The following is a 27,889-nucleotide window of genomic DNA, read 5'->3' on the forward strand; positions in this document are numbered from 1 at the left end:
AAAAAAAAAAAAAAAATTAAAATGAGGTCAGTGGAGTAGAGGTAGGTTAGTGATTCATAGCCCAAAGTTAAGTTGTGAGCTGGAATATCCCTGTAAGTGAGGAAGAGGAGCTGGATGGGAGCAGGAGAAAGCAGCTGGGTTTCTGTCACAAAGGAGGGAACATGCACAAGACAATAAAACCAGCTTTGTAAAAACATTTGAATAGAAAATCTCCAGAATCCCCTGTGGTTTTAACTTTTTATGATGCTGTGATATCATGCTTCACTTCACATTTTCCTTGAGGAAGCTTGGCATCCTTTAGATATCATATCTCAGAGTGAAAACATTTTTAGGATTTTAAGGTGCCTTAGAAGTTCACTTTGCAGTTCTGCCCCCAGCCTTCCACCCCCATTATTGCTTAAATTCCTTTTACCAATAACACTGATGATATTATTCCCAACACTGAAGGAATATTATTACTTATTTAGTCCCTGGACAAAAGAATTGAAAACAAATCAGTTAGTGAACATAAAAGCATTTTTTAATTAATTTTTTTGAGTTTGTTTATTTACTTTGAGAGAGACTGAGGGAGAATCCCAAGCAGGCTCCACAGAGTCAGCACAGAGCCTGACTTGGGACTTGAACTCACAAAACTGTGAGATCATGACCTGAGCTGAAATCAAGAGTCAGATGCTGAACCAACTGAGCCACCCAGGCACCCTGAACATAAAATCATTTAAAAATTATTCAAACTAAATTGTTATATATAATTATACAAGTAGTGTATGTTTTATCATTTATAAATGCAAAGTAGTATCGACTCTTTCATCTCAGGATTAAATATCAAACACTTTCTTTGGTAAGTTTTTGGACAAGTTAGAAACACCTTTGTTGTTGATATGAGAGAACTGTTGGGTGAGCTCTCCAGTGTCTGTTTTCCCAGCGTGTCTTCCTTGAAAAACTAATCCCCGGAGATGCTCTTTACACAAATGCTTACCTGGTGAAATAAATTTAGAATATATAGTATCTTTTTCATGGAGATTCTCCATGTATGTTAAAGGATCTGAAAAGTCTTACGGGAAATTGAGTGGAAAGTTTAGGGAGTTCCCATGTACCCACTGCACCTCTCTGCCACGCCCCCAACCTCCACAGTCTTCCTCACTGTCAGCATCCCCACTAGTGTGGTCTGTTTGTTGGAATTGATGAATCCTGTATTGGCACATCATTATCACCCAAAGTCCATAATTTACTTTAGGATTCATTCTTGATGGTGTACCTTGTATGGGTTTGGACAAATGTATAATGGCATGTATCCACCATTATAATATCACATGGAATAGTTTAATACCCTCATTCCCGGTGCTCCACCTGTTCAGCCCTCCCTCACCCTGTACCCCTAGTAACCACTGACCTTTTTTACTGTCTCTATCTATAATTTTGCCATTTAGTCTGGCTGCTTTTAGAGTCTAATCCTGTCACTTATACCTGGCCTGTCTTTCCAACCCAGGTTTATTCAGCGTAGTCCTGTTACCTTGCTGAGGAGCCAAGTGGTCATCCCTATCTTGCAGTGGGCCATTGCCTCTACTACCCTGGACCACCGGGATGCCAACTGTAGTGTCATGAGGTTCCTACGAGACCTCATCCATACAGGGGTTGCCAATGATGTAAGTAGAAACATTGTACCTTTCTACTTTGCAGCTCATCATCTTTTCATAGCTCTTCCTTATTCCTTAGAGAATTTCCAGATTCTCCTTTTTGATCTGTATTTGACTTGTACATACCATTCACTAACCAAAACATCAACTATTTATAGCCTCTACTAAGTGCTGTAAGCTGTATAAAGCAGTATAAAAATATTTCTCCTCCCATGTCATTCAGTGTTTAGTTGAAAAGATAAATAGATATAAACATTTAAATAACAATAGGAAGGTAGTATTTGATTGCCAAATGAGTGATAAAAGTCATGATTGCTATGAGATCAGAGGAGGGAAAGCTTTTTGGTCAGAAGTAGGTTGGGAAGTGTGTTAATTTCTGGACAAAGAGGGACCTCAGTGGGGCCATTAGATATAGGTAGAATTTGGATGGATTGGAGAGGGGAAGATAGTCTTAACTGGGGCATAAATCATAATCAGAGAAAGTCAGGATAGTTCTAAGTATGTTAGGCAATTAAGAGACCTGTTTGGCTGGAGTAGTAAAATGGTTCACAAAATTTTCAAAGTTAGATTTGGGTAAATGTGGAATAGAATTGAAAGTAACAGCAGTGGAGAAATAGCCACTATTTGAATGGGCTACTTATTTAAGAAACTAGAAATGAAAAGCAGTTTATAAAAAGTTATTTTTTTCTGAGATACTAGAAATATATATACATATATATATATATACACGTGTATATATGTGTGTGTGTATATATACATGTATATGTATGTGTGTATATATATATATATGTGTGTATATATATGTGTATATATATATATATACGTGTAAATATATATGTGTGTGTGTGTATATATATATATACACATATATATTCAAAGACTATAGGAAGGAAGAAAATAAGTTTTTGAATCCAGCTATTAAGTATACACTTTCTTCTCCAGGAAAGAGGAGTTACTAGGTGGAAAGTTGAAATTAGAACATATCTTTTGCTCTTACTTCCTTATAGCACGAAGAAGACTTTGAATTACGGAAAGAACTGATTGGACAGGTGATGAACCAGCTTGGACAGCAACTTGTTAGCCAGCTGCTCCACACATGCTGCTTTTGTCTCCCTCCCTATACCCTACCGGATGTGGCTGAAGTGCTCTGGGAGATCATGCAGGTTGACAGGCCGGTAAGCTTGTTTTCATGAAGAACCCATTCTCACAGTTCTAAACTTTGGTTTCGGGAGGCTGACTATAACTTTGAAACCAGCCCTGTTGTATATCCATGGGGCTTAACCTAGGCATATTACTAAGTTTATTAGATGAAGGGGCCTATGGAAGGCCAATAGTTCATTATTAGGTTTTTGAAAGTATGTTTGTGTCACTGTCATAGGGTTTATATTCCCTGAAGTGAATACTAAGCTTTGAATTCAGCTATGTGGCTGACGACTGAGAAATTTGTTCACTTGTGAGATGCCCATATATCAGTTATACAGTGTTACAGGTTATTCGAGAAGTGTTAATTCACTTCAAGCTCCTTAGATAGCACTGTATGAGTTTCCTTGGTAAATCTAGCCAAAGCTTTTGGGGATATAGAAATATAAAATTAGCTCACAATGTACACTTGGATTTGTTTCTTCTTTGGATTAATTTGCATCTTGTTTCAGTTCTTGCATCAGCTCATTTATCACTTGAGCACAGAACGTTTTTTTAGGCTATCCAGTAATGTCCAAGTAATTTCGGTATGGGCCACATGATCATAAATCGGGGTTATGTGTACTGCATGAAAGTTTTGAGCATAGTGGTAAAGTATATATATACCCTGTACACTAGGATATGTAATCTTTAATATTAATATAAAAGCAGTTCAGAAAAGTGCATAGTTGGTTCTAGTTAAAGTGAGCTAGCTGTCTTCCAGAACCACAGAAAATTCCAGATATACAAGTTTATTGTAACCTTTAAGTCTGTGTACATCTCAATGTTGTCTCCTACTTTGTATCATTGATGGCAGTTGTTAGCCTCAGTTTCAGCAATTTCACAAAACAAAGTATACTTTTATTGTTAGAATCTCATGTCACTGAAGGGCGCCTGGGTGGCTCAGTTGGTTAATGGTCCAACTTCGGCTCAGGTCATGATGTTGCAATTCATGAGTTTGAGCCCCCACATCGGGCTCTGTGCTGACAGCTCAGAGCCTGGAACCTGCTTCAGATTCTGTGTCTCCCTCCCTCTCTCTGCCCCTCCCCCACTCGCATTCTCTCTTTCAAAAGTAAACACTAAAAACATTATTTTAACTTAAAAAAATCTCTATCACTGAGCTGAAAGTTCTGCCTTCAATTTATGTGTTCATCTCCAAAGTTCAGCGATTAATGTATATTGCCTTAGCATTTGCTTTACTTGATCTTTGGCTCAATCAAACAAAAGACAGTCATATATAGGGCAGATGCTTAATAAATTTTTAACATTTTCTTTATATTTATACTTCAGAAATAGCCACTTGAACTTTAATTCCTATATATCAAACTCTGAGACTTCTATGTGACTTTGGTTCCATCAGATACCTCTGCAGTTCTTCCATGGGAACTTGCTTCAGGAATAAAATAGTGTCTACAGTTCCTGTTGCTGGTTGTTCAGTATGTTCTGTTTCAATCTTATACAGCAATATTTTTGTATTTTTCTGAAGAAAGTACTCAGTGGGCCCCTCAAGACCAACAAGTTTAATTCCAGAAGTCATTGACATGAGAAAAAAAATTTGCATGCTCTTTTCACTTTTTTACAAATATACTTGGTTCCCAACTAACAAAACTTGTTTTGTAAATTTAACTTTATAAAAACATTCTTGATTTCTAAACATGTGGTTAAGTGCTAACAGAAGAAGAAAATTAGAACAGCAAGGTTAAGCAGGAACAAAAACCGGATAGCCATAGGCTCTTAAGAGTTTACTGTATAGATACCCACAGAATGTGTGTCAAGAAATTTAAAGTGATTGTTTTATATAAATATCAACCTGAAACGGAGTTTTTGTAAAGGAACTCTTACATAAATTTGGGTTGTCTGTACCCCAACAACTGATTAAAATTCTAATGATGTAAACCCAAAGAAAATTTACATTCTTTTTCTTTTTAAGTTTATTTATTTTTGAGAGAGAGAGAGAGAGAAAACGAGTGGTGGGGAGGGGAAAGAGTTTCAAGCAGGCCGCACACTCAGCAGAGCCCAGCATGGAGTTCCATCTCACAGCTGCAAGATTACCACCTGAACCAATATCAAGTCAGACGCTCAACTGACTGAGCCACCTAAGCACCCGAAAATTTGCATTCTTGAGCACTTTCATAGTCATACCATTTCCAAAATTCACACAAATTCTTCAGTAGAAGATGGCATATCATCTTTGCTTGTGACTTGAATAAACTATTTAAACTCTTACCTCTGTTCTTCCTTTTCTTTGTTGGATACCCATCTGGCAAATTTATTCATTGTTTCCAACCAAATTTTTCAGATGATGCTGAAACCCATTGTGTGCTAGCTAGTTTTTGCTTTTTAGTTTAGTTTCTTACTGTTCTTTTTTTTTTTTAATGTTTATTTATTTTTGAGTGAGAGAGAGAGTGCAAGCTGGGGAGGGGCAGAGTGGGGCGGAGGGGAGACAGAATTTGAAACAGGCTCCAGGCTCTGAGCTGTCAGCACAGAGCCTGACGTGGAGCTCGAACTCACGAACTTCGAGATCATGACCTGAGCCGAAATCAGACGCTTAATGGACCCAGGTGCTCTGTTTCTTATTGTTCTTGTTTGGGGGTGTACTGTAGTTAACTCACAGGCTATTTTTGGATGCCAAAACTATCAATTAAGCGTTCTTCCTGTATCTCTTTTCCCTGTGTGTTTTTATCTTTAGTAGAGTGTTGTCTTTCTTGGGGGCAGCATTTGGAGAGCGATACTTCTTAAGCATTTATAATGGAATATTTACTTTTGCTCTGGTTTGTTATCATAAGTCAACATATCGGGGGAATATATAATGTAAAAGTTTAGTTATAAAAAAGGTTATCTTACTGCTGAAAACTGACCAAAGTATACATCCTATTTAAGAAAGGCATGAAAAATTAGAGCGGACTCAAAGAAAAACAGTTCATTGAAAATAAGAACCCAGAGGAAGTCTCTAGAATTTTGATTATTAGTTTGAAGAGGAAGGAAGTAAGGGGAATAGGGGCAGAGAGGTTACTATCAGGTTATGCTCAGATAGTAAATAATATTCTTTTAAATAGCAACCAGAGTGAGCAACAAAATTTTCTGACTCAGAGTACAGGTAGGTATCATAAAGAAGTGACTGGAAATGACTGTTCTCCTAAGAGAGATGACCTTAAAATCCTTAGGGCTCTGGATTTATATTATATTATGTATATATAATTTTGACATGTTTATTTACTGTACTTTTTGCCCTTGCTTTTTGTGGCACTGAACTTTTGCCTTTGACCTTTTCACCAAAGAGTTTTCTGGCAGCTGTTTAATTTTTTTGAAATTAAAAAGTTTATCATTAAACTTCTGGCAGAAGTTTAATGATAGGAATAGAACAGTAGCATCATCCAGAAAAGACTTCACTTCCAAAGTAGAAGGGCTCTTTCTGAAATGATGCCTGCTACTACTTCTTTGAATGGAAGTCTAGGTTTGCCTTCCTTTGCAAACTGTTCCAAACCCCAGAGGTTTGAAAGGCCTAAAGATAGTACTGCTTTGTTAATTCCTTTACTTGCTTCCAAGTCTGGAAGAACTAATGCTGCAAAGAAAAACCTGTAAGTCTTTGTTATTACTTGTAGGGTCCTGTTGAGTAAGTCCTGTCTCCTCTTATAACTCTTAACCCTCTTCTCTGCACAGACTTTTTGTCGATGGTTAGAGAATTCCTTGAAAGGTTTGCCAAAGGAGACAACCGTGGGAGCCGTCACAGTGACGCACAAACAACTTACAGATTTCCACAAACAAGTCACTAGGTGAGTGATGTGGGGTTTTGGGGGTTTTTTTTGTCTTTTTAAGGAATATAAACAGAAGCTGAGGTGTGCAGGAAAAAATACATCTTTGTTTCTCATACCAAATTTACCTAAGAGTATATTTCTTATGTGCCTTTGTAAACTCACAATTTACTGTCTGTTTACATTGAATTGCACAAATTGGCATTAGAAAGAAACCAGTCTGGGGGGGAAATATCATCATGCTGTATAGGTGTGCATCAGTTTTACTGTACAAATGTATTAACTGGTATCAGATCTTAATGGGTAAGTGGAAGCATTATTTCTTCCAAAAGAAAAGTGCATTGAGCAGCCCACTGCCCTTCATAAGATCTGTCTTTATCTTTCTGAAGTCCTTCTCTGTTCTCATCCATATTCAGGTGTCAGGAATGCAGATGTGAATAGGTGAAGCATTAGTTGTGAAACGTAGATGATGTAAGCTGCAGTGAGTTGGAAAATTTTCGCCACGCCTAAAGATACTGAAATCCTAATATTTTGAGATAGGGAGCGTGCACATGTACGTGAGCCGGGGAGGGGCAGAGAGAGAATCCCAAGCAGGCTCTGCACTGTAAGCACAGAGCCTGACGTGGGGCTCCATCTCACGAACCATGAGCTCATGACCTGAGCTAAAATCAAGAGTGAGATTGCTTAACAAACTGAGCCACCCAGACACTCCTTTAGGTATTGACTTATATTCATACAGTGGTGGAACGATTTATAGGTCTGATAATGTGTGTTACAGTAAGGTTTGGTGATAGTGAAAACACTGGAAATATTCTAATTGCCCATCAAGAGAGAATAATTAATAGAATGTAACTAAACAGGCACTAAAAAAAGATGCAAGAATATGCATGTGATGATATAGAAAGCGTATGATACAGGGGAAAAAATAACAGTATCATATAACCCAACTTGTACTGACAATTTAAAAACATTTTGTCATAAAATACCATAGAATTTACCGTTTCAACCATTCAACCATTCTTAAGTGTGCTGTTCGTAGTGTTACATACATTCACATTGTTGCGCAATTCCAGAATTTTTTTTCATCTTGTAAGGCTGAAACTATAACCATTAAACAGCTCCCTCTCTTCCTGTCCCCTAGTCCCCATCAACCATTATTCTACTTTATGTTTCTATGATTTGACTACTCTAGATATTTCATACAAGTGAAATCATATGGTATTTGTCCTTTTGTGACTCACTTAGCATAATGTTCTCAAGGTTCATCCATGTTGTAGCATTTGTCAGAATTTCCTTCCTTTTTAAGGCTGAAAAACATTCCATTTTATGTATATACTACATTTTATTTATTCACTCATCTGTTGATGGACATTCAGACTGCTTCTACCTCTTGGCTATTGTAAGTAATGCTGCTATGAACATAAGTATACAAATATCTCTTCAAGATCCTGCTTTCAGTTCTTTTGGATTGAGAAGAATTCTCAACACTGTCCTTTTCCCCCACTGGATGGTCTTTGGTACCCTTATTGAAAATCATTTGAGGGGCGCCTGGTGGCTCAGTCGGTTAAGCGTCTGACTTCAGCTCAGGTCATGATCTCACAGCTCAGAGGCTGGAGCCTGCTTTAGATTCTTTCTAGGTCTCCCTCTCTTTTCTGCCCCTCCCCCGCCTGTGCTCGCTCGCTCTCTTCTCTCTCTCAAAAATAAACATTAAAAAAATTAAAAAAAAAAAAAAAGAAAATCATTTGAGCATATATGCAAGGGATTTATTTTGGGCCCTCTCCTCTATTCCATTGATCTCTTTATGTCAGTACCATACTGTTTTGATTACTATGGCTTTCTAATAATTTTGAAATTGGGAAGTGTAAGACCTCCAACTTTGTTCTTTGTCCAAGATTATCTTGGCTATTCGGGGTCTTTTGAGATTCCATGTGAATTTTAGGGTAGATTATTTTATTTTCACAAAAAAAGTCATTAGAAGTTTTGATAGGGATTGCATCAGATCTATAGATTGCTTGGAGTAGTATTGACATCTTAATAATTTAAGTCTTCCAGTCCATGAACATGAGATGTCTTTACATTTATTGGTGTTTTTAATTTCTTTCAGTAACATTTTATAGTTTAAGTATTATAGTCTTTTTGATGCATCTATAAATGAACAAACTTGTACTTTATTTTTTTTTAATATAATTTTCATGTATGGTATGTATGTATTTTCAAGTAATCTCTACACTCAGTGTAGGGCTCAAACTCACAACCCCAAGATCAAGAGTCACATGCTCCACCAACTGAGCCAGCCAGGTGCCCCTAAAGACTTTTATTTGTTGTTGTTGTTGTTGTTGTTATTGTTTTAATGTTTATTTATTTTCGAGTCAGGAAGGGGTCGAGGCAGGGGATGGGGGGGAACACAGAATCTGAAGCAGACTCCAGGCTCTGAGCTGTTAGCACAAACCCAGGAACCGTGAGATCATGTCCTGAGCCAAAGTTGGATGCTTAACCGACTGAGCCACCCAGGTGCCCCTCAACTTGCACTTTTATTTGTTATTTATTTATTTTTTTAATGTTTATTTTTGAGACAGAGAGAGACAGAGCATGAACGGGGGAGGGGCAGAGAGAGAGGGAGACACAGAATCGGAAGCAGGCTCCAGGCTCTGAGCCATCAGCCCAGAGCCCGACGCGGGGCTCGAACTCACGGACCGCGAGATCGTGTCCTGAGCTGAAGCCGGATGCTTAACCGACTGAGCCACCCAGGCACCCCCCAACTTGCACTTTCAAAAGCTGTTTTATTGTATATATTATACACATACATAGTAAATTTCTGGAAAGATACACAGCTAGGACCAGGATCGGAGAGGAGGGAAGACTTTTCACTTTTTATTTCATAACTTTCTCTACTTTTTTTCAGGAGCATGTGGTATACTTTTATAAATAACCCAGACCTAGTTTTTAAAGGGGGAAGAAAATAAAGGTTAGGCGATGGTACAAGGGTTACTTTTCTTTTCTGAGACTTGATTTCTTAATCTTACTTTGCAAAATGGTTTACTTTCTCATCTCCCGGAGTTTCTCCAGTAATTGTGTTAATTTGTTAAAATCCCAAACCTATGAGTGATGTTATTTTGCAGCTTACTAAGTGTCTTAACATCATGTCCCCAAAGTAACTGACTTTTAGCCACAGATCAAGTGACATGCATGACTGAAACATAGCATGTGACTACCTTCATGCCACATTTTGGCAGAAGAAGGGAATTTCCCCTTTTCTAGATAGGTGTGTATTGACTGGGATAACTTCACAAAATTATGTTCTTTTCACTATGAGTCTTCACAGTAGAAGTAGAATTCCACCTACAAGCTGTCTCAGGAGAAAGAGTGTGGCTTCTTTCTGCTATTTTTTGCTGTATTCCATCTAGTGTTGGTCAGTAGAAGAGCAGGATCAGACTGGCTCTAATTTCCATAAAGCAAATGGGAGTCTGGGGAGAGAACCCTCAAAGGACTAGGCTTACAGTCAAGGCTATTGGCTTGAATGTTGTCACTGAACTTCAGCTTATTCATCTGCAAAATAGGGTTAGTAATACCTATCTTATTCACAAGGGTTATTATGAGATACCACATGGAAATCTGAAGATTTGTCACGTAGTAGGTGATCAGTGAATGTTAACTTTCTCCATGGAAAAGAACCTGCTGGAATGTCATTATGCACTTACAAAGCTAGCCGGAGCATGTCTCCTGACAGCTCTAAGGCAACCACCCACACATTCTAAAATAAGTCTCCACCAAACCTGTATTCCCTTATCTGGGCTAATCTGTGACAAATAGAATGATAGAGAAAGTCAGAAAAGTCATGGAATTCCCTAACTTAAGGAGAACTGAGGGGCACGGAAAAGGAACCCAAACAATGCAATGTTACAAACAAAAACATCTGTGATCTTTGCCCTGTGATAGGGGGAAATGAAGATGCACTACCAACTTGGCCTACTTGATCCCTCACCGCTGAACAAGTTTTGCAGCTCCTCCTCTAGTAGGCTGTGACAGTGGTGGGAAATGAACAGAAGTTGTAATGTTAAGGTGCTAGAGAAAAGGTTTGAGATTGCTCACCTCCTCATAGTAATTCTCTTTCTCTAGTATGCACGTTGCCCTTGAACCTTCTGTTCCATGCATGACTCAGTCTCCCTTTTGAAGTTGAGGTCCTGTAATTCCTGCCTCAACATGTTGCTTTGTTTGCCATTCTAGCAGGGAAGGTAAACTGGTTCAGTTTCATTTCAGCAAGTCCAAGCCTGTTTTTCACATAGTACTGGTAATTAATTAATTCCCTAACATCTTTAGTTGGTCAGCTTCTGCTGGGGCTTTTCATTCTGCAATAATCATTCTTGGTCTCCAAGCACCACTAATTATGACTAGAAGAAATCCTGCCATCATTTCCCATTTCTCTATGTTGGTGTTTATTCTCTGACTCTTATCACTTGCATGATGATCTCAAGGTCAGAAGATGTTGAATAAAGGAAGCATGGGCACTAGAGTTAGAGGCCAGTATGGGGCTGTCTTCTTGCTCAAGTTGTTAGTTAGAGCCTGGTTACTCTCCATTATGCACCAGAACATTGGGTGAAAAGGGTTGCATTTCTCAGCAAACCGCTACTAGGATTATGGGGTTTGAGGAATGGTCACCATAAAAGTATTCAGAAGTATGGTGAAAGGATTGGAATTGTGGGACTGGAAGCCAGAAAATAGAACCTAGAAAAATAGTGGCCATTTTAAATGAATGAAATGGAAAATAATTGCCAGAAGGTTTGAGGCAGAAAACAAAATACTTGTAGCTTTTATGTTTTTCTTTTTTAAAAAAAATTCATTTCTTTGGGCTTAATCACCAAGGAAGGACACATTAAACATTTGGCTACAGCTCCGGACACCAGAGCACTTGCCCACAGGACTAGGAGTGGAGCTGAGCTGGTTCGAGATGCTGGCCTTACCCCTCCTTCACCCTGGCTCACCACAGATCTCTGTGCTTGCATTTTGGTTTCGGCACTTTTCCTCCTGTGTCACAAGAGAGGCAAGGAGTGGAGTTATCGTGCTCTTCCAGATTAAACCAAGCTGTCTGTTTGAGAAGGGTCGAATTTAAAACACATAAGGCTTTAGGATAGCAAAAGAATCTTCAGTCCCCATTGCTGTCCCACGGTTTAACTGTTTCCTGTTATCGTAGTTCGTTACAATAGAATGCCTCACAGAAGCATTCTATAAACCCAGAAGACTTCGTCATTTTCATTACATTGTTAAGATGAAGAGAGACTGGAAGAAAGTTTCTAGAATATTCTGTCGAATTGAATCCTGGAGTCTAAATCAAGGTTCATAATGATATTTCAGACCTTATAATAGGTGGGGAAATCCAGATGTAGGCACTAAGGGGATAGTTCTCATTCCACCTTCTTCTCTGTGGAGTCATTGTTAGCAGTTCCTTCCCAGGTGTTTAACTGTTAAGAGAAGGAGAGAGCACTTTTCTTCTGAAGATGAACCCTAGGTGGGAGTCTGTGGTTCCTAAGTTTTTCTGAGCCAAAGAGAGGGTTGCAGAAGGATGAGCGTATTAGGAAGTACTTCCTTTTCCACTGTTTTTAGCTTAGCTTTGTGTTTAGTTACCAACACTGGTTATGCAGACTGACAACAAAAGAATGAAGCGAGCATCAACTGATTTCTTAGTGACTGTTTTGGACAAAAGAGGCCTTTTGAAAAAACAGGGTCAGATGAATATTGGGCTATTCAAACCCCATCTCACTGCTTGCCTAAGGACCAAGTCCTGCTTCCTCCTTCTCCCTTTCTACACGTCTTAAGCCTTTCCTATCTCCTCTCCCTTCTCCTCCCACAGGAGGAAACCCTGAGCAGCCTGTTCAACTAGAAAATCAATGACTGATAGAGGCTTAGTTGCTGGACTGGGCTTTGTAAACAAAATCTGCCTTTGGAAGAGAACGAGGAAACCAGGGTCTCTTAGTTCAGCTTGTAGAGTTAAAATTATCAGCCTTAGGTGGATATGCTTGTTTTTTTACTTGGGAGTTCTGGCTTTCTTGTGTTTATGTCAGGGACTTCAACCAAGTGTTGAACTGATATAATCCTCCAGACATTATGAGGTCAGTAATAGATGCGGCAACTGAAGCAGCTTGGTAACTCGCCCGAGTGGTGGACCCAAGATTCAAACCTTGGCAGTTTTTCTCCATACACTCTTTGGAAAGCATACAGCATATAATTATTCTCATATGCAGTAGTTAGTATTTGCCTTTGAGTTACAGAAAGATCAGAAGCAGTCAAGAGACAGTAGAGAGAGCTCCAAGCAGAGCTGAGATCCTTCTCTGTGTACTTCAGTGTTGCGGTTGTTTTTCAGCATATTGTATCTTTCTCCTGAGTCAGGGAACCATCCTGCCTTTTCTTTTCCAGTGCTGAGGAATGTAAACAAGTTTGCTGGGCCTTGCGAGACTTCACCAGGTTGTTTCGATAGCTCACACTCCTGCACTGTGCCTGTCACCCAGGTGAGTGTCTCACCTTTTTCCCTGGCTGTCAGGAATGCTTGGGGATGACGTAGGTTTTAATGCCCATCATGGGACTTATACTATAGCTGGTCAGGGAAGGACTTAACAGTTTAACACTGCTGAACAGCTAGGAAATGCAGGGCCCTGATTTTCTTGGGCTAAGGCAGCCAGTATTGTCAGCTGCTTTTGCATGCCGTCTTCACCCCCACAGGAAAGTTATTATAGAAGAGCTAAAAAAAATAAATAAATAAAAATCTTCCTGTAATCTTCTTACAGACATTTTAGGGTGGTAAATGTGTATATTAAATGAATAAGTATTTTTTAACCTGGCTACCTTGGTGAAAACAGTGCTGACCTAAAGTCGACTGTGATTACCTGACACCATTTTCCTAAAATTGACCTTCTAGATCAATGAGCAAAGATACTTATTCTTACCACTTTTATAGTCTAGATGCTGAAATGCCAGGTTTTTATCACTTTTATCGTCTGAATGCTGAAATGACCAAGGCCAGAGGTATAGGAAAGGTGTAGGAAAGCCTCTTTGTCTAGCTCTTGATCATCAGTTTTTCTCCCATGTGCTTCCTAACACTCGTTCTGAGGTAAAGCAAGAAGCTTAACTGAGGACAGAAAGGACTGGTAGTGGGATTTGGGTGCCAATTTCTTCACTGAGAGAAGAAAGGCAGCTCTCCTCTTAAGCCCCACCTTTGATGTCTTAGGCAGAATTTATTCTCCCAGGAGGCAATTCTCAATGAATGTGCAGCACCTCCCTGGCGGTTTCTGTTATTAAATGCACCAGTAGATTAAGGGACTCTTCAGCAGTGCCTAACCACACCAGAAATTATTTCTAAACTTTGGTTCTTTAATAAGTAGTGATATCATTTGGGATCTTCAAGTTTTGCAGTGTCAGGAATAGCTAACATTGATACACTCAGGCTTCTCAGTGGACAGCTATGAATGTTGATAGCTAACGTTTATGGTGCCTTTACTGTGGGTCAGATACTGTTTCCAGTGCTTTATAAGATAATGCTCAGGCGGTTCTGTGAGTTAGTGACCGTTTTTATTCCCATTTTACAGGGGAATAGAGGTTCCAAATGTTAAACGATTTGCGTGATTGTCACAGTCAGTAATTTATAGAGCTACGATTCAGGTGTGGACATTGTGGTGCCAGAGTCCTCACTTTTAACCATGGTACTTCATACTTTTACACAGTACCTTTTCATACAGACTAAATCAGTGGTTTTTAAAATTTTGTGAGCAGGCAGAGTCTTCCTTCAGGCTAAACTCTTGCATGAAACCCCAGTATATAAACAGACTGAAATCGATATTTTGTGGTTGGTTTGGGGTGGGCAGCCTGGACCTGTTGGTTCGCTCTACCCCCAACATACATTCCCTAGTTTCCACAGCACACTCAGAATCAGAAAAGGGCTACAGACTGTATCGTTAAAGCAGAAGCTGTCTTGAAATCACAAGTAAAACATCCAACTTCTTCTTTTTTTTTTTTTTTTAAACTGAGTCCTTGTTGCAGAGGGTAGAATGAGGTACCTGAGCAAGTAGAGAAACGTCTGCCTTGACTTTGTAAGAAGCTTACTATGTCCTGGAACACAATTATTGACTGTTTCCTCTCTTTTGTCAGGAATGTCTTTTTTAATTAGAAGACAGGAAGAAAACAAAAACCAGACTGTGTCCCACAATCAGAAACCTCCATTGTGGCAGAGGGGCCTTCACCGCCACCAGGGCGTCCCGCCAGACAGGGAGAGACTCCAGCCTTCAGAGGCCATCCTGAGGAGTTCCTGTTTGGGGGTGTGAGGGAAAATCAGCGCGGTTTAAAAAAAAGATGGCTGTGGCCTGTCCGGTGTGGTGGGAGGGGAGCTGGTTTCCTGGTGAACTTGTTTCAAAAGGAAAAGTAATTTTAAAGAAATAAAAAAGGAAACAAAAAAAAGGAAAACTAAACTGAAACCAGAACTGAAACGTTCACTTGGCAGCAGTGACATGCACACATGCACACACGTACCTACACACACATGCTAACATGCATGTGCACATACAATAAAAGTACAAATTTTTATGAAGCAGACACCATTTACTTAGGGAAAATGGGAATTCAGATGAAATCGCTGCAATTGGAAGAAAAGGGTCAGGATCCTCTCTGACGGTTTTCTATTGTTTTTTTCCTCTCTTTCTCTCCCACCCTCCCTTCTTGCCCTTTCCCCCTTCTCTTTTAACGAAAACGAGTAGAAATTTATCGCACTCTCCCAGCGTTTCTTCCCACCTCTAGAGTTGCTCAGACGAGGAGCCTGTTTGTTTTATATCATGGTCACATCAGTGATACCAGGACCTGTGAGGGCCAAAATTCATGTATATCCCAACCCTGACTCTATCCAATCTCTAAATCCACTTCCAGTCCACAGTGGGTTGTCATCAGCCAAAATTAGGGTGAGTGGGATATAAATGTATATTCTGAGTTTTAGGTTTTTTTAAGAATTTTTTTTTTTTTTTTTTTTTTTTAATTTTTCACCCACAGACAGGAGAGAGGGAAAAAGGAGGGTGGGTGGGAATATGAGGGAAAGTGTTTACAGGGCTAACTGTATTTTACTAAAAAATGTGGAAATTATTTGACTTTGTTGGGGGGTGAGGCGGGAGAGGGAAGCCCAAAGCTGATCTTAATGTTTTAAAGGAGTTGTAGCCCTGCACAGGTGTTAGATTTGAGGGCACTGTTCTGTCTGGTGTTACAGCCATCTCAAGAACAAATCAACAGCAACAAAACAAACAAAAAAAAAAAAAAAGAAAGAAAAGAAATAAATTTTTAAAATTTAATCAGTGTTTGTTTTTCCTTCCTTTTACTGCCTCAGAGCTCTGAAATGACACAGCTAGACGACACGAGTGAGCAGTCTTAGCCACTACCTGGTAGACGGCTGCCTATGGAGTTTAAACAGCAGGCCCCTGCTCTTGGTGCCACGGACCCTTCATATTTCAGGGGAGTGGCTCATTCTGCATCTTTTATTCTTCTAGTTCACCCTAAAGCTCATGCTACATTTGTGGTACGTATATTCTTTCTCCTGTGGCCACCCAAGTAGATGGATTAATTCCTAACCTACTGAGTACAATATTTGGTCTTTGAAAAAAAGAAACCTGTATTGCAGTATGCTTGACATAGAATAAGCTGCACATATTGAGGTTATACAGCTGATAAGCTTTGACATAGGATACACCCATGAAACCATTAACACAAGATAGTGAACATACCTTTACTCCCAAAAGTTTCCTCATGCCTCTTACCATCCACCCCAAGCTCAAGTAGGCACTGATCTGCTTTCTGTCACTGTAGATTAGTTTGCATTTTCTTTAGTTTTATATCAATAGGATCATTCAGTATGTTAAAGTAATTGGGTTTTAAGCTAATAAGCTTGACTGCAGAGCTCTATCTAATATTGAAACCAACGAAACAAATCTTCCTGCATAACATTGGTTGTACTCAGAGTTTGACTTGGACAGGATCTTAGGCTGCATACATTTAAAAATCCACACCCTTACTTCAGCTAGCTTCCTCCTGGAAAGCAAAGCCAGCCAGTTCAGTGCTCCTGGCGCCCTACCGACTCATCAACCTAGAAGGCAGACCCGCCCTCTGTCATGGCCCCAGAGATGGAGGGCAGGTGCTAGGGGAAATAGAGCCAGCTGATATCAGAAATCGGGTCTGGTAGAACAGCATGGAAGCGACTGGATCTTTTCAATATTTATTAATTGAAAAATACATAAAATTCCACTTCTATTCCATGTTCTTTCAAGGAGGTAGCTGCCAGCCTTAAGCATCTGGTATAATACCTATGTGCATATCTGTCTCAGATATGAGGGTGTGAGGCTCAAACCAGGGAACCCCCAAATCAGATCAGGCCCATGCCCTGTTGAGAGAGCATGGCCCACAGCACTTGACTGTTTTTGCCTGAGGAATTGGGGGGCAACCACAAGGGTGGGCCACTCTGGGACAGATCCCTCTCAGCTAGGCCCCTAGGATTGGGGGAGTTCTCTGCTCACCGGGGCTGATGGCGGAGTTCCTCCAGAGTGAGCAGAGGCGAGGCACATCCAGGAAGACTGAGCCCTGAAAGCAAAAGTGGCTTCTAGCTTCCCTCAGATGCTGCGAGGAGAGCCTGGAACACAGAGCTCTCTTCCCTCTCCTTAGCACAAATCCACTTCCAGAAGACCCAGAAAGGACCTGCAAGCCAATCAGGTGCCAACTGGGGCCATTGCACCTCCACGTGAATCCACACAGACACCTGGGAAGCCCATGCCAGTCACTATCCGCAGTCTCATTGTTGCATGCCGACTGGGTGCATGGGCCAGGCCCCCTGGCCAGCACCAAGACCTGCCACAGGAGGGGCCTGGGCCACAGGCTGCAACCGCTGCTGGGACTGCCAGATGTGATGGAGCTCCTTGAACTGTTCCACCATGTGGTCTTTGAGGTCTGGGTTTGAGATCTGTAGCCGGATACTATCAGCTGACCAAGAAAGCTCCCCTGAGAACATCTCCAGCAACAGCCGAGCTGCTACAGGCACCACCTGGGAGGCAAAGAGGGACAGGAGAACCTTGGCGGGACTGTCCAATCTAGTTGTGCCTGGGGCATCCATCAGGAAGAAGGGCTACCAATTTCTCCTTCATACAAAGGCTAGTTACGTGTGGACAGCCCTGGGCCTTGATTATCTTTGGCCGCCAAGTTCACACTGCTCAGAGAGCCCTGAGCCTCCACCCTGGGGCAAGAGCTGAGCCCCAGGATTTCCCGATATTCAAGCCAAAGCAGAGTGGGGGCTTGAGAGAGGAGATGGTGGCATACCTGTACAGTGATGAGCTTCTTCTCTCGGGGTTTGAGGTCAGGCCACTCCTCCCCAAAGCAGAAGAAGATCTCAAATGGTGGCGGGGTGTTGGTCTGGCCCTTCTGGAACAGGATGAGCTCTGCAGCAAGATCAAGACCCTTAGAGGCTAGACCCATGCTCCCGGGCGACAGGAAGCCAGGAGGAACATAATGTGGGTCCCTCACCATTGAGAAAATGCTCCAGGCTGAAGAGCTTGGTTTTGACCTCCCGCTGGATGGGGTTGGGCTGTGAGCCGTGGGCTGAGGCACAGGGCCCGCTCCAGAACACCTTGCACTGGCACAGGCGGATGGCATACAGATCTTGGCCTTGCAGCTGGAGTATAAGCCCGCGGTCCAGGACATCCAGCAACTGGTTTGTGTAGAAGCGTTGCTTGTCGCTGGGGATGTCCTCAGGGCTGGGGAAGCGCACTTGCTCCAGGCTCACGGGGCCAAAGAGCTCTACCTGCTCTTGGGTGGCCTCCAGCTGGCTGTAGAAGAGCCGGCAGCCCTGTGGGTTGCTGATGGTGAGGGCACGGGGTGGCCGCCCCCGGTACTGGAACTTGATCTCCAGGTCAGTCACTGTGGGGCAGAGGGCAGGCCCACCCAGTCTGTGAGCCCTGTGCCGCCTCATTCTGCAGCCCACTGACTTGCTCTCTGCCCAGCAGCCAGGCCATCTCGTCAGCTCTCCCACTTAGATCTCCCCCCACCCAAGGAGGGACTGGCTTGAGCATCTTTGCTCTTCATCCTCCACCCTTCTTGCAAACCAACCCCGCCCCCCCCCCCCCCGCCCAGCACTGTTTTTGGACACAGCAACCACCCCCCACCCCACCCCACCCCCAGCTCTCCTGTGGGTCCTTACAAGGCAGCATGTGGGGGCTGATCAGCAGGTCGGGCAGGAGTTGTTCGCCTGTGGGGGGCAGGCTGGCAGCCAGGGACCCGGGCTGCAGGCTCGGCAGGACCGCAGGGAGAAGCTCCCCAAAGCCAGCAGGGTTGCCAGGGGTGGGGCCCAGGAGGCTGGGGTCTGGTGCAGGAGGGCCCAGCACCACAGGTGGCTGGAGAGTGGGTGGCCACTTGACATCCTCTTTGGGTAAGGAATAGGGTGCCATGGGGGGGCCAGGTTGCACTGCTTCTACAGAGGGTGGGGGCAAACAGAGCTTTAATGCCACTTCTGGTAACTGCCCCCTAGGCCCACCTACTCTTGGCCCTGGGCCTCCCTTCAGCCCCCTCCCAGGTGCCTGTGGTACCTGCAGCTTCTCCTTACTCTAGGCCCCCAACCACACCACCTCCCAGCCCCACCTGTGAGGCTCAGGCTTGGTAACATCCTCTGGAGCTGAAGAGAAGACAGGCAAAGGAGAAGGGAAGAGGCCAGAGAGAGAGAAGGGAGGCCAGGTTAATGAATTGATCCGATGCTAAAGAAATAACACATGAGCACCACAAAAGGCAATTCCCCAGTGTTCAGCTTAGCAAGGCCAGACCCTGCCTCCAGTCCCAGCTCTGCCCTCCCAGGCAGGTCAGTGAGCTCTCAGGGCCTCCGTTTCCTCATCTGCCTTCTACAGGTAGTAATACCTACTCAGCCCCAACTCCTGAGGGTGTGTCAGATGACATCTGGTCATGTTTTGTACCAACAAAGCCCTAAGGAGATTCAGGGTGCTGTGTTCCTATCAGAACTCCCAAGAAGAAGCTCCAGAGAAGAGCTACAGAAAGGGCAGTAGGGCCCTGGAGGAAAGGGGCTGCTTAATCCTAAAGCAGAGCAGGACAGCAGAAAGGCCGTAACAAGGCCCAGCATGTCAGTGCAGGCAGACACTGCCAAGAGTGGCCCGGAGCTCACCTCTTCCTCTTCCTCCTCCTCCTCCTCTCCTGCACCAAAAGCGTAATCCTCACTGGGCTGTGACTCTGCAGAGCAGGGAGAGAAAACAAAAACAGAAACGCAGTCAGTGGAGGAGGAGGAGGAGATGGGAGAAGGCCATCAGGGCTCCATGGGGCAGCTCCTGCTGTGGCTTCTTCCCTGCCGAGAGCTGCCCAAACAGGAAGGTGGAAGGCCACACAGCCACCAGGAATCACTAAGGACCTCTCCGACCCCATGGCACTAAGCTCCTTAGGCCACTAGACCTACACTCACTGGAGCCAAGAACAAGGGCAAGGTGAGCAAGATAGACACAAAGCCTGGTCTGTGCCAAGCCATCCCGGGCCTCACAAATGGTCCGTTGCAGGCCACTCCTGGAAGCCCGGGGTGTAATGACCTCGCAGGCCCAGGGCCCTGGGCCTTCCCGCACAGTTTCCTTAGGTGGCCCATGGGGTCAGGGGTGATACCTGCAGGAGCGTGGCCATTAGAGCAGACCTCGTAGATCTTGTAGGGCTGAGGTGGCATGTCCCGGGGTCCATCATAGATGAGGCGGAAGTCACGGCTCTTGTTAAGGGCACAGCGCAGGTTGGCCTTCCACTTGGCCGGGTCTGCCTCATCCACCCCTTCGGTGTACTTTCCTGTCTCCTTGGCCCAGGCCTGGGCAGGAAGAAAAGATAAGGCAACCACAGAGAACCTCGACCCTCACCAAAGCCCCAGCTCCTCCTGGCCTCTGGGAGTCACTGCTGAGCCAGTGAGACCTTCAGGGACACACAGCCTGACCTGAGTGTCCCTCTGCAAGGTAGGGATACGACTCTAGGCCTTCCCAGCCCTTAGGGCTCCAAGAAACTAAAGGAAACCTAAGTGCTTTGAAAGGCATCTTATCCACTGCTTCTGCAAGGGCAAATAAGGTAAAATCTCTAAGGAGAATGGTGGATGAGAACATAGGATCTGGAGTGGGACCGGGTTTGAATCTGGAAACTGCCACCCACCAGCTTTGCTTTGTGCCAGGGGCATGTCACTTTGCCTCTTTTTGCTGTGATGTCCTCATCAGAGTGCCCACCTCACAGGGTGGTAGCTGAGACTCCAAGGCCCATAAAGCACTCAGAACTGTGCCTGCACTTTGGATGGGCTCCATACACTTTAGCCGTTGGTATTATTTTTGAGGGTCAGTTGGCTAATACCAGGATTACAAAGGTTTCTTCCCTTTAACGTAGCAATTCGACTTCCAGGAATTTATCCTAGGGGTACAGAAGCATCCGCACAAAATTCTGCACATAAACAAGGTTTATTCATTGCAGCACTCTTTGTAAAAGCGGAAGACCCCAAATAAATGTCCCTCAATGGGAACTAGTTAAATTATGGCCAATCCTTAGAACGGAATAGTGGGCAGCAAGAAAAAAATGGGGGGGGGGGGGCTTTTGATATCCTAACGTCATAATCTTCAAGAAATACGAGGTACAGGAGGGTATGTATACACCTATGATTTTGTGAAAAGCAGGAGAAAAGATAGGTACATATCTGCACACATGCACAAAAATCTCTCAGGAAGGATAAACAAGACACTGACAATACTAACTGCCTCCAGGGAGGGAATGGGTGGCTGAAGACAGGGGTGGGAGGGAGACTTTGCTGCAAACCATTTTACACTTTTTAAATTTTGAATTGTGTTACCTCGTCAAAAATAAGAAACGGATTTGAAAAGAACCTTCAAAGGGTAAATATCAACCTGCAAAGACTAAGGAGACCCTATCCAAATGTTTAAAAATAAGGATTCTCTTCGACGCAGCAATGTTGAAGTCTAGGAACTAATCCCAAAGAAAATCATTTAAGATGTACAAAGGGTAAGAGTTTAGAGGGTATCCGTGGCAACGGGTCTTCGACACTGAAACACTAAGCAAGTGAAGTGTCCAAAAACTGGGTTTGGATATCTAAACTGCTAAGCCCTGCACTGGTCATGGAAAGTGACGTGGCATTTAGGGCAGAGGAAAGCTGGTTCCGATGTTGGATGGTGAAAAGTGCAGGATATTCCAGGTTGATTCCATTTTTGAATTTTATAGACACACATGCAGAAAACAACATACAAGCAAAAAATATCCATAGTTGTTATGTGCACTCCAAACACGCACACTGCACACATAACTCGTGTGATGAGAAAGTGACAAGAAAAGGGAGGAGGAGGAGGAGTTACAGGAAGGTCTCCTGGGGGCCTTTCAGTCCCCACCTTGCTCTGGGCACAAGATTAAAAAAAGGCACACTGCAGGGGTGCCTGGGTGGCTCAGTCAGTTAAGCGTCCGACTTAGGCTCAGGTCACGATTGCACAGTTCATGGGTTTGAGCCCGGTATCGGGCTCTCTGCTGTCAGCATAGAACCCGCTTCAGATACTCTGTCTCCCTCTCTCTCTCTCTTCCTCCCTTGCTCTCTCTCTCACACACACACACTCTCTCTCTCTCATAAACAAATAAACATTAAAAAAAATTTTTTTTTAAAGCACACTTTAGGGGCACCTCTTGGCTCCGTTAGAAAAAAAAAAAAAGGCACACGGTGGTTATGCCTGCATCCCCTTAGTCCAAGCCTGGGGTCGCCTGCAGCAAGGCAGCTGGGACAGCGGTCAGTTTAAGATGTATGGGGAGGTCCTCTTCTAGGGAGGGGGTGCATCAGAAGTCCAGGAGTACCCCCATCCTGGGCTTACCTTGAAGATGGTATTATCTCCGTCCTGGCTGGGGCCGTGCCGTGTGGCATGGCGCCAGGGGATGTAGAAGAATTTCCTCTCCCCATTGACCCACTGAAGCCCTGGGTACTGGCAGCTGTTCACCTGGGCCACCAGCCAGGGTTTGAGTCGCACACGGCGGGGTGGAGGGGGAGGCCTGGGGGTCGGCTGGTTCATGGCAAAGGGATCTGCAGGAGAAAGCCAGAGGGGGACATCAGAAGCTCTGCAGCTGGCCGCTCCCTGCAGCAGGAAGATGTGCAGGGGGCCAAGCCAGGGATTTGCTGGCTTCCTCTTCCTCTCTGGTCTGCCCAGATGCTCACGGCCAATTCTCTTTTCCAGCTGTCAGCTTTCTGGTCACAGGGTCACTGCATCTGCTTTGTGTTTGGGAGGTGGGAGGGGGGGTGGGGTTCAGATAGAGGGGATGCATGCGTGCCCCGGCCAGGCATGCTTTACCAGGTTGGGCATCAATTCCCCAGCTGCCGTGAGGCTGCAGCGGCCCAAAGGCACAGGGCGGCCCATTGCTGCCTCACTCCACGGCTAGGCAGCCCACAGCCGGTGAGTGACTGATACACGGGGACAAAAAGCCAGTCCCCTTGCTTCAGATGGGGCAAACCGGTGCAACAGGCGCTCCAGAGCTCGGTGTGGGGTCAAACCGAAGGCCATCTGCAGCCGATGCCACTTCCTTGCTTAGCTTTCTTCCTGCCCCACCCTGCTCCCCTCCTCTCCCCACCCCTTCTGCCCTCCTTCTCCTTATCCGGAGAACTCCCTCACTATGCCCCCTTCTAGGAAACTTGGCCAAAGACCAAGTCCCAGCATGTGAATGGAGGAAGGGTTTTCACACCCACTCTTCAGAGCTTCCTTTCTTCCTCAGTTTCCCTCCAAGGATGAAGCTTCCCCACACCTGGACATCTTGAGAGAAATCCCATCAGCCCACTCAGTCTACCTCCTGCCTCACCAGGGCAGCAGCCTTAAGTGGGACTTGAGAAATACCAGCCAACTGATATACCTCAGATGTTGGAAGCTTCTGTCCTCCAGCTACTTCTCCCCGACCAGCCCTGCTCTCTCCTCTGAGGGGGGTTAAGACCAGACATAAGAGGAAGGCCGCTGGGGCTGTGACACAGGCGAGGGTCCAAGGGGGGGCAGGCCTGTCAGGGAAGGAATGGCTGAAGGAACTAGGGCGTCTGGATTAGTGGGTAGGGACAAGAGCTATCCTTTGTGGCACCACCATGTGACAAAAGGACTAGGGTTTGAGTCAATACCTGGACAGCCTCCACTGAGGCAGACTAGACCCAGGTTGAAAAAAATGTTAACAGCTAAAGCTATGCAATCAATAGGCTCGGCCTGGGAGCCACTGGTTTCTGGGGGGTACCTACGCCCAGGTGGGCTTCCAGGTGGCCTGCCTTAGGTGGCAGATTGACCAAGATGATCTCTCAGGCCTGGACCCTATCATTCCAGGCCTGCTGGGAGCCCTGACCTCGGTTTCCCTGCCCAGTACCTTTTTGGCTGTGGTTGCTAAGCGCCACCTCCACGCTGCTAAGAAGTCTCCATCTGCGGGCCTCTCCTCAGGGCAGTGCCCAGCTCTGGCCTAGGACAGGGAGTTTAGGAGAGCCCCCAGCCCTGCCCCCAGGCCTTAAAAGATTGAGGGTTCAGTTCCCCTTTCTACACCAGCCTCCACCCAGCCCCAGGGGAAATGAAAGTGGCCAGAACAGATAACTCGGAAATCTGACTCACTGTGAACTGGGGGAAAGCTACATGGAAAAATTCACGTTTGGGTCCCCAAGACCAAATTCTCAATCCCTCACCCCGTAGCCCATTCCCCAGTCCCCTGCTGACGGTCACTGTACATTTGGTGTGGTTCACAGCTTTGGGGACGGCCTCACCCATCCCCACGTTTGTATTTGTAGCTCCCACCCGCATCCTCAGACGAGAGGCCGTGGTCCTAGAATGACCGGTGATAGCCACCAAGAGCTGCCATTCTGGCTATGTGAAGTGGACAGAGGAAAGCTCTGGTGACCCAGAGGGGAAGGCAAGCTTCCCTGACGACCAGCCCCCGACACGGTCAGGCCTGCAGCTGCGCCAGGGGTGATGGAGCTGGGACACCAGACAGGCCTACTCCTCTCTCTGCCCAGGGCAAGGAGGAAGTTAGGGTGACTCCCTCTCCGGCCGCCTAGCCTGGCCCAGCAGTGCTGTTCAGTAGAAAGATGTTGAAATTATTCACGTCAGTAATGCACAATCGCTTCGGGTATTCTAAGGAGGGGAGTATGGAGAAAGGGCTCCCATAACAAGCAGCCAGGGCCAAGGGAGGGTATCCGGCAAGCAGGCCAAAGAAAGATCTTCTGCCTCAGGTGCACCAGGCCCAGGCTCAGTGTGTTTCCCAACGAGGCTTCCTCCTGCCTAGAGGTGGGCTTAGATCTGATTCAGACTATCCTAATGCCAAGAGTTCTGAATTTCAATGCGTTTGGGCCCCGTCCCACTTTCCCTCCAGGTAGAAATAGTGGCCCAGACTTCCCGGGCACCTCAGGAGCTATAGCACAGCTCTCAGAAAGTCCATCCACACTGTGCTCTGCCGGTGGGAGGACTTGATTTTTCAGTAGAGGGGGGGCTTGACCAGGGGGTCTGCCCTGACTCATTGACAGCTGAACACGTGTGCCTTCTGGAGACTTGGGGTGACATTTCTGCGGCCCCCACACCTAGGATTTGAGCCCCGGAGAGTGGGGAAAGCCAGAAGAACCTGCATCAGTTTCCATGGAAATAAGGAAAAGGTGTGGGCTGCTGAGGACCTGAGAAAGCCCTTACGGGTGAATTCTGTAACAGTGAAGCATCGAGAAGGGCAGCCCAGGAACCTCTGCTGGGGTAGGAAAGCCCCACAATTCACGCCAAGGCCCTGGAATCCCCGGAGCCAACCACCTGAGGAGCCCGGAACCCTGCGGAGACCAGGGACCCCCTAGGGGAGGAGCTCTGCAGCCCGGTAGTGGGAGGAGCAGCAAGCCCCTTGCTACCTGTCTGATTCACACAGCCTCCCGGTAAATCCCACACTAAGTTCAGGGATAAGGCAAAGGGTTCCCTGCGCCTGGCGTGACCCTAAATCCCACCGCCTCCAGGTGAGTTGACCACATCCCGAGACAAGCTGAGGCCCAGATGCCTCTCTAGGCTTCCTTCAGGGGAAGGCCAGGGTGCAGGGGGAAACCCCAAAGTAAGGCCTTTAGGCAAAAAAGGGTGGTTTCCCAGTGCCTCCCTGCACTTGACGGAGCCTTAGCGCCCCCACCGGCTAGTTCCAGGGAGGGCGGGACGATGCTTGTGGCCTTGCTGCCCCTCTATTCTCCTCCATCGGCCCCGCCTGCGTCCTGGCAGGTCCTGGTCACTTATCCCCGTTTGGGGCGCGCGGGGAGCCCAGGCCAATCCCGCGGATCCACCCCCGGGGCGCGGGCTCAGCTTCTGCCTCTTGGAACGCTCCGCGGGCTGATGGCGCCCCCTGTCTCTTCCCCCACCCTGCCGTGCCCGCCGCCCATCCCCTGCCCCTGCTCAGAGACTGCCCAGAGAGTACTGCGCGCGGTGGCGGGCACCTTCTACCCGCGTCGGCCACAGTCATCTCACTTTCCCTCTACTTTTAGACTCGTTTTGTTTTTAAGTTCGAGGGAAGTATGTAAGGAAACTAGTCCAAGAAGTGCGCCCCGTGATTCTTCTCTGCTAGGAGGGTCAGTGCCTCTTGTTCTCGGCCACTAGTCAAAAGACGGCGCCTCCACCCGACACCATCTTCCCACACACTCTGCCCGAATTCCTGTCATTGGCAGGTGCCCGGGGAAGAGATGCGAAGCGTGCAAAAGCGGGGAATAGGGGCTCACCCCTCTACGACCCAAGCCAGACCGCTGTCGGGCGCCCGGGCGCTCCCCATCCTTGCGGCGGCGAGACGGAGGAACAGCAGAGTAGACCTGGGGCTCCTGGCAGCGGTGACCCCTCCGCCGGTCCCCGGGCTCCCCGGGTGCCTGAGGGACGAAGGCTGCGGGTGTGAGGCACCCCAGGCTGATCCGGACGTAGGAAGCACCTTGGAGGCCGCCAGACCGGAGGGGCACGCCCTGCCGTGGGCGCCCCCTCTGCCCCCCGCCACCGCGGGAGCTAGAGCGCCCGGAGGAGCCGGACGCGGACCCCTCCCGCGCGCCCGCCGTACCTCCGTTCCCCGCCCGCCGCCGGCCGGTGCCCGCAGGGCGCGGAGAGGAGCGCGGGCGGCCGAGACCTACCTGTCTCCGATGCACCCGCGTGGCTGCGCCCGGGAGCACGGGCCGGGCGGCAGGGCCGAGAGGCGCTCTCCCGGAGCTGCGCCTCCCGCTCGCCTGGCACTTCCGCATCACCCGCCCCCGCCCCTGGATCGCGGCCGCCGAGCCTCTGCGCGCCGGCGGCGCCCCGCCCCGCCCCTCGGGACCACCCTGGGCGCCCCCGGCTCTGACCCGGCGACTGAGGGTGCAGAGCGGGCCAGGCCGGGCCCCCCAGGGCTGCCCAAGGCCTCTGGGGGAAACGGCAGGCCGAGCGGTGGCCTGGACCGACTACTGGGCTCCTTCGGCAATCTGGAACCGCAAAATAGTCATTTGACAGCCCCGGACCCCCTCCCCACGAAGCCAAAGTGCTCGGCGGGGCCCGGGAACTTCCCCAGCCCGCGCCCTCCGGGAGTTCAAGTTCGGGTCAGACACAGGCCGTCAACAAAGTACAAACGAGGGCGCGGTAGGGCCGACTGATAGGTAGCTTCTCGGTCCTCTCCCTGCCCGCCCGCGCTCCTTGGAGGGTCGCTCCAGGGCCAAGCTGCTGGCACCTGGATCCGGACACCCCCCTCCTCGACGTGCTGGCAGACAAGGATCCTCAAGCCATTCTGTCCCTTTTTCTGAGTCTCAACCTGCCTGCCCCAGCTCTCCCTCCCTGGTTGCCTTTGGGACCTCTCAGGATCAGTGCGTGGTCTCTTGTCCCACACTTAACTGCTACCTTGACCATCCATCTGTCTTCTGAAAGTTCTTTGATTTCACAAGTGGGTCTCACTCACTGGCCCCAAACTTCATACGTCCTGTTCCTTCTCCTGGAGCATTCTTTGCTTGATAATGACTGTTCTCCGAATTTTGTTGCAGCATGGCCTCCTCTGGAAAGCCTACCTTGACTTCGTCTCCTTCGTCGGGTTTCTGAGCTCTAGAGTTCATCCTCACTGGTTTCCCTTATGAAATTCTTATTTTAAAGTCTGATTCCCACTGGAATCAGCTTACTCAGGGATTACTCTTGTTTTTTCATTGTTTTCTATAGTAATTTAAAAAAAAATTTATAAATGAAGATTTCCAAGTTAACGGACCGAATTTTAGACAGCAACTAAAATATGTAAGTTCTAGATAGTATTGTTTGCCCTTTATAGTTTAGAGGCTCCTCCTGTGTTTTTCACAAGTCCAGTATTAGTTGATGAATC

At 46.3% G+C, this 27,889-nt stretch overlaps 2 protein-coding genes across 6 annotated transcripts in view; one reads left to right on the forward strand and one right to left on the reverse strand.

Moving 5' to 3' along the window:
- The window catches only part of TNPO3 (transportin 3), a 79,880-nt gene extending 64,001 nt beyond the window's left edge, over positions 1-15,879 (forward strand). For all 3 annotated transcript variants that reach the window (XM_058724330.1, XM_058724331.1, XM_058724332.1), the window contains 5 exons: positions 1,487-1,643; positions 2,642-2,809; positions 6,474-6,586; positions 12,974-13,065; positions 14,699-15,879. In XM_058724330.1, coding sequence (XP_058580313.1) covers positions 1,487-1,643; positions 2,642-2,809; positions 6,474-6,586; positions 12,974-13,034 — 499 coding nt within the window. In that variant the 3' untranslated portion in view covers positions 13,035-13,065; positions 14,699-15,879. The remainder of the gene's footprint in view (positions 1-1,486; positions 1,644-2,641; positions 2,810-6,473; positions 6,587-12,973; positions 13,066-14,698) is intronic.
- Positions 15,880-16,780: 901 nt separating this feature from the next.
- IRF5 (interferon regulatory factor 5) lies at positions 16,781-26,979 on the reverse strand. Of its 3 annotated transcripts, none has more exons than XM_058724333.1 (9): positions 26,691-26,979; positions 22,438-22,643; positions 20,216-20,405; positions 19,734-19,798; positions 19,202-19,235; positions 18,765-19,034; positions 18,092-18,484; positions 17,888-18,006; positions 16,781-17,615 (listed from the first exon to the last, which is right to left on the reverse strand). In XM_058724333.1, exons 2-9 carry the CDS (start codon positions 22,630-22,632, stop codon positions 17,367-17,369), a joined length of 1,515 nt encoding a protein of 504 aa, XP_058580316.1. In that variant the 5' UTR covers positions 22,633-22,643; positions 26,691-26,979; the 3' UTR covers positions 16,781-17,366. The 3 variants fall into 3 exon arrangements, with proteins under 3 accessions (XP_058580316.1, XP_058580317.1, XP_058580318.1); XM_058724334.1 differs by lacking the exon at positions 26,691-26,979 and adding an exon at positions 23,951-25,902; XM_058724335.1 differs by lacking the exons at positions 19,734-19,798; positions 22,438-22,643; positions 26,691-26,979.
- Between the last annotated feature and the right edge of the window lie 910 nt (positions 26,980-27,889).

This window comes from Neofelis nebulosa, chromosome 4 (genome assembly GCF_028018385.1).
Source record: "Neofelis nebulosa isolate mNeoNeb1 chromosome 4, mNeoNeb1.pri, whole genome shotgun sequence".
NCBI classification, from domain to species: Eukaryota; Metazoa; Chordata; class Mammalia; order Carnivora; family Felidae; genus Neofelis; species Neofelis nebulosa.

What these genes read in the sequence shown, in the direction of transcription:
- IRF5 (XM_058724333.1), bottom strand. Translation starts at nt 22,632, where the DNA reads ATGAACCAGCCGACCCCCAGGCCTCCCCCTCCACCCCGCCGTGTGCGA. An exon ending in TAATGGCCACGCTCCTGCAG is followed by an intron (nt 19,799 to 20,215) that starts GTATCACCCCTG and finishes CCTGCTCTGCAG; the next exon opens with AGTCACAGCCCAGTGAGGAT. An exon ending in CAGCCCCCACATGCTGCCTT is followed by an intron (nt 18,485 to 18,764) that starts GTAAGGACCCAC and finishes TCTGCCCCACAG; the next exon opens with TGACTGACCTGGAGATCAAG.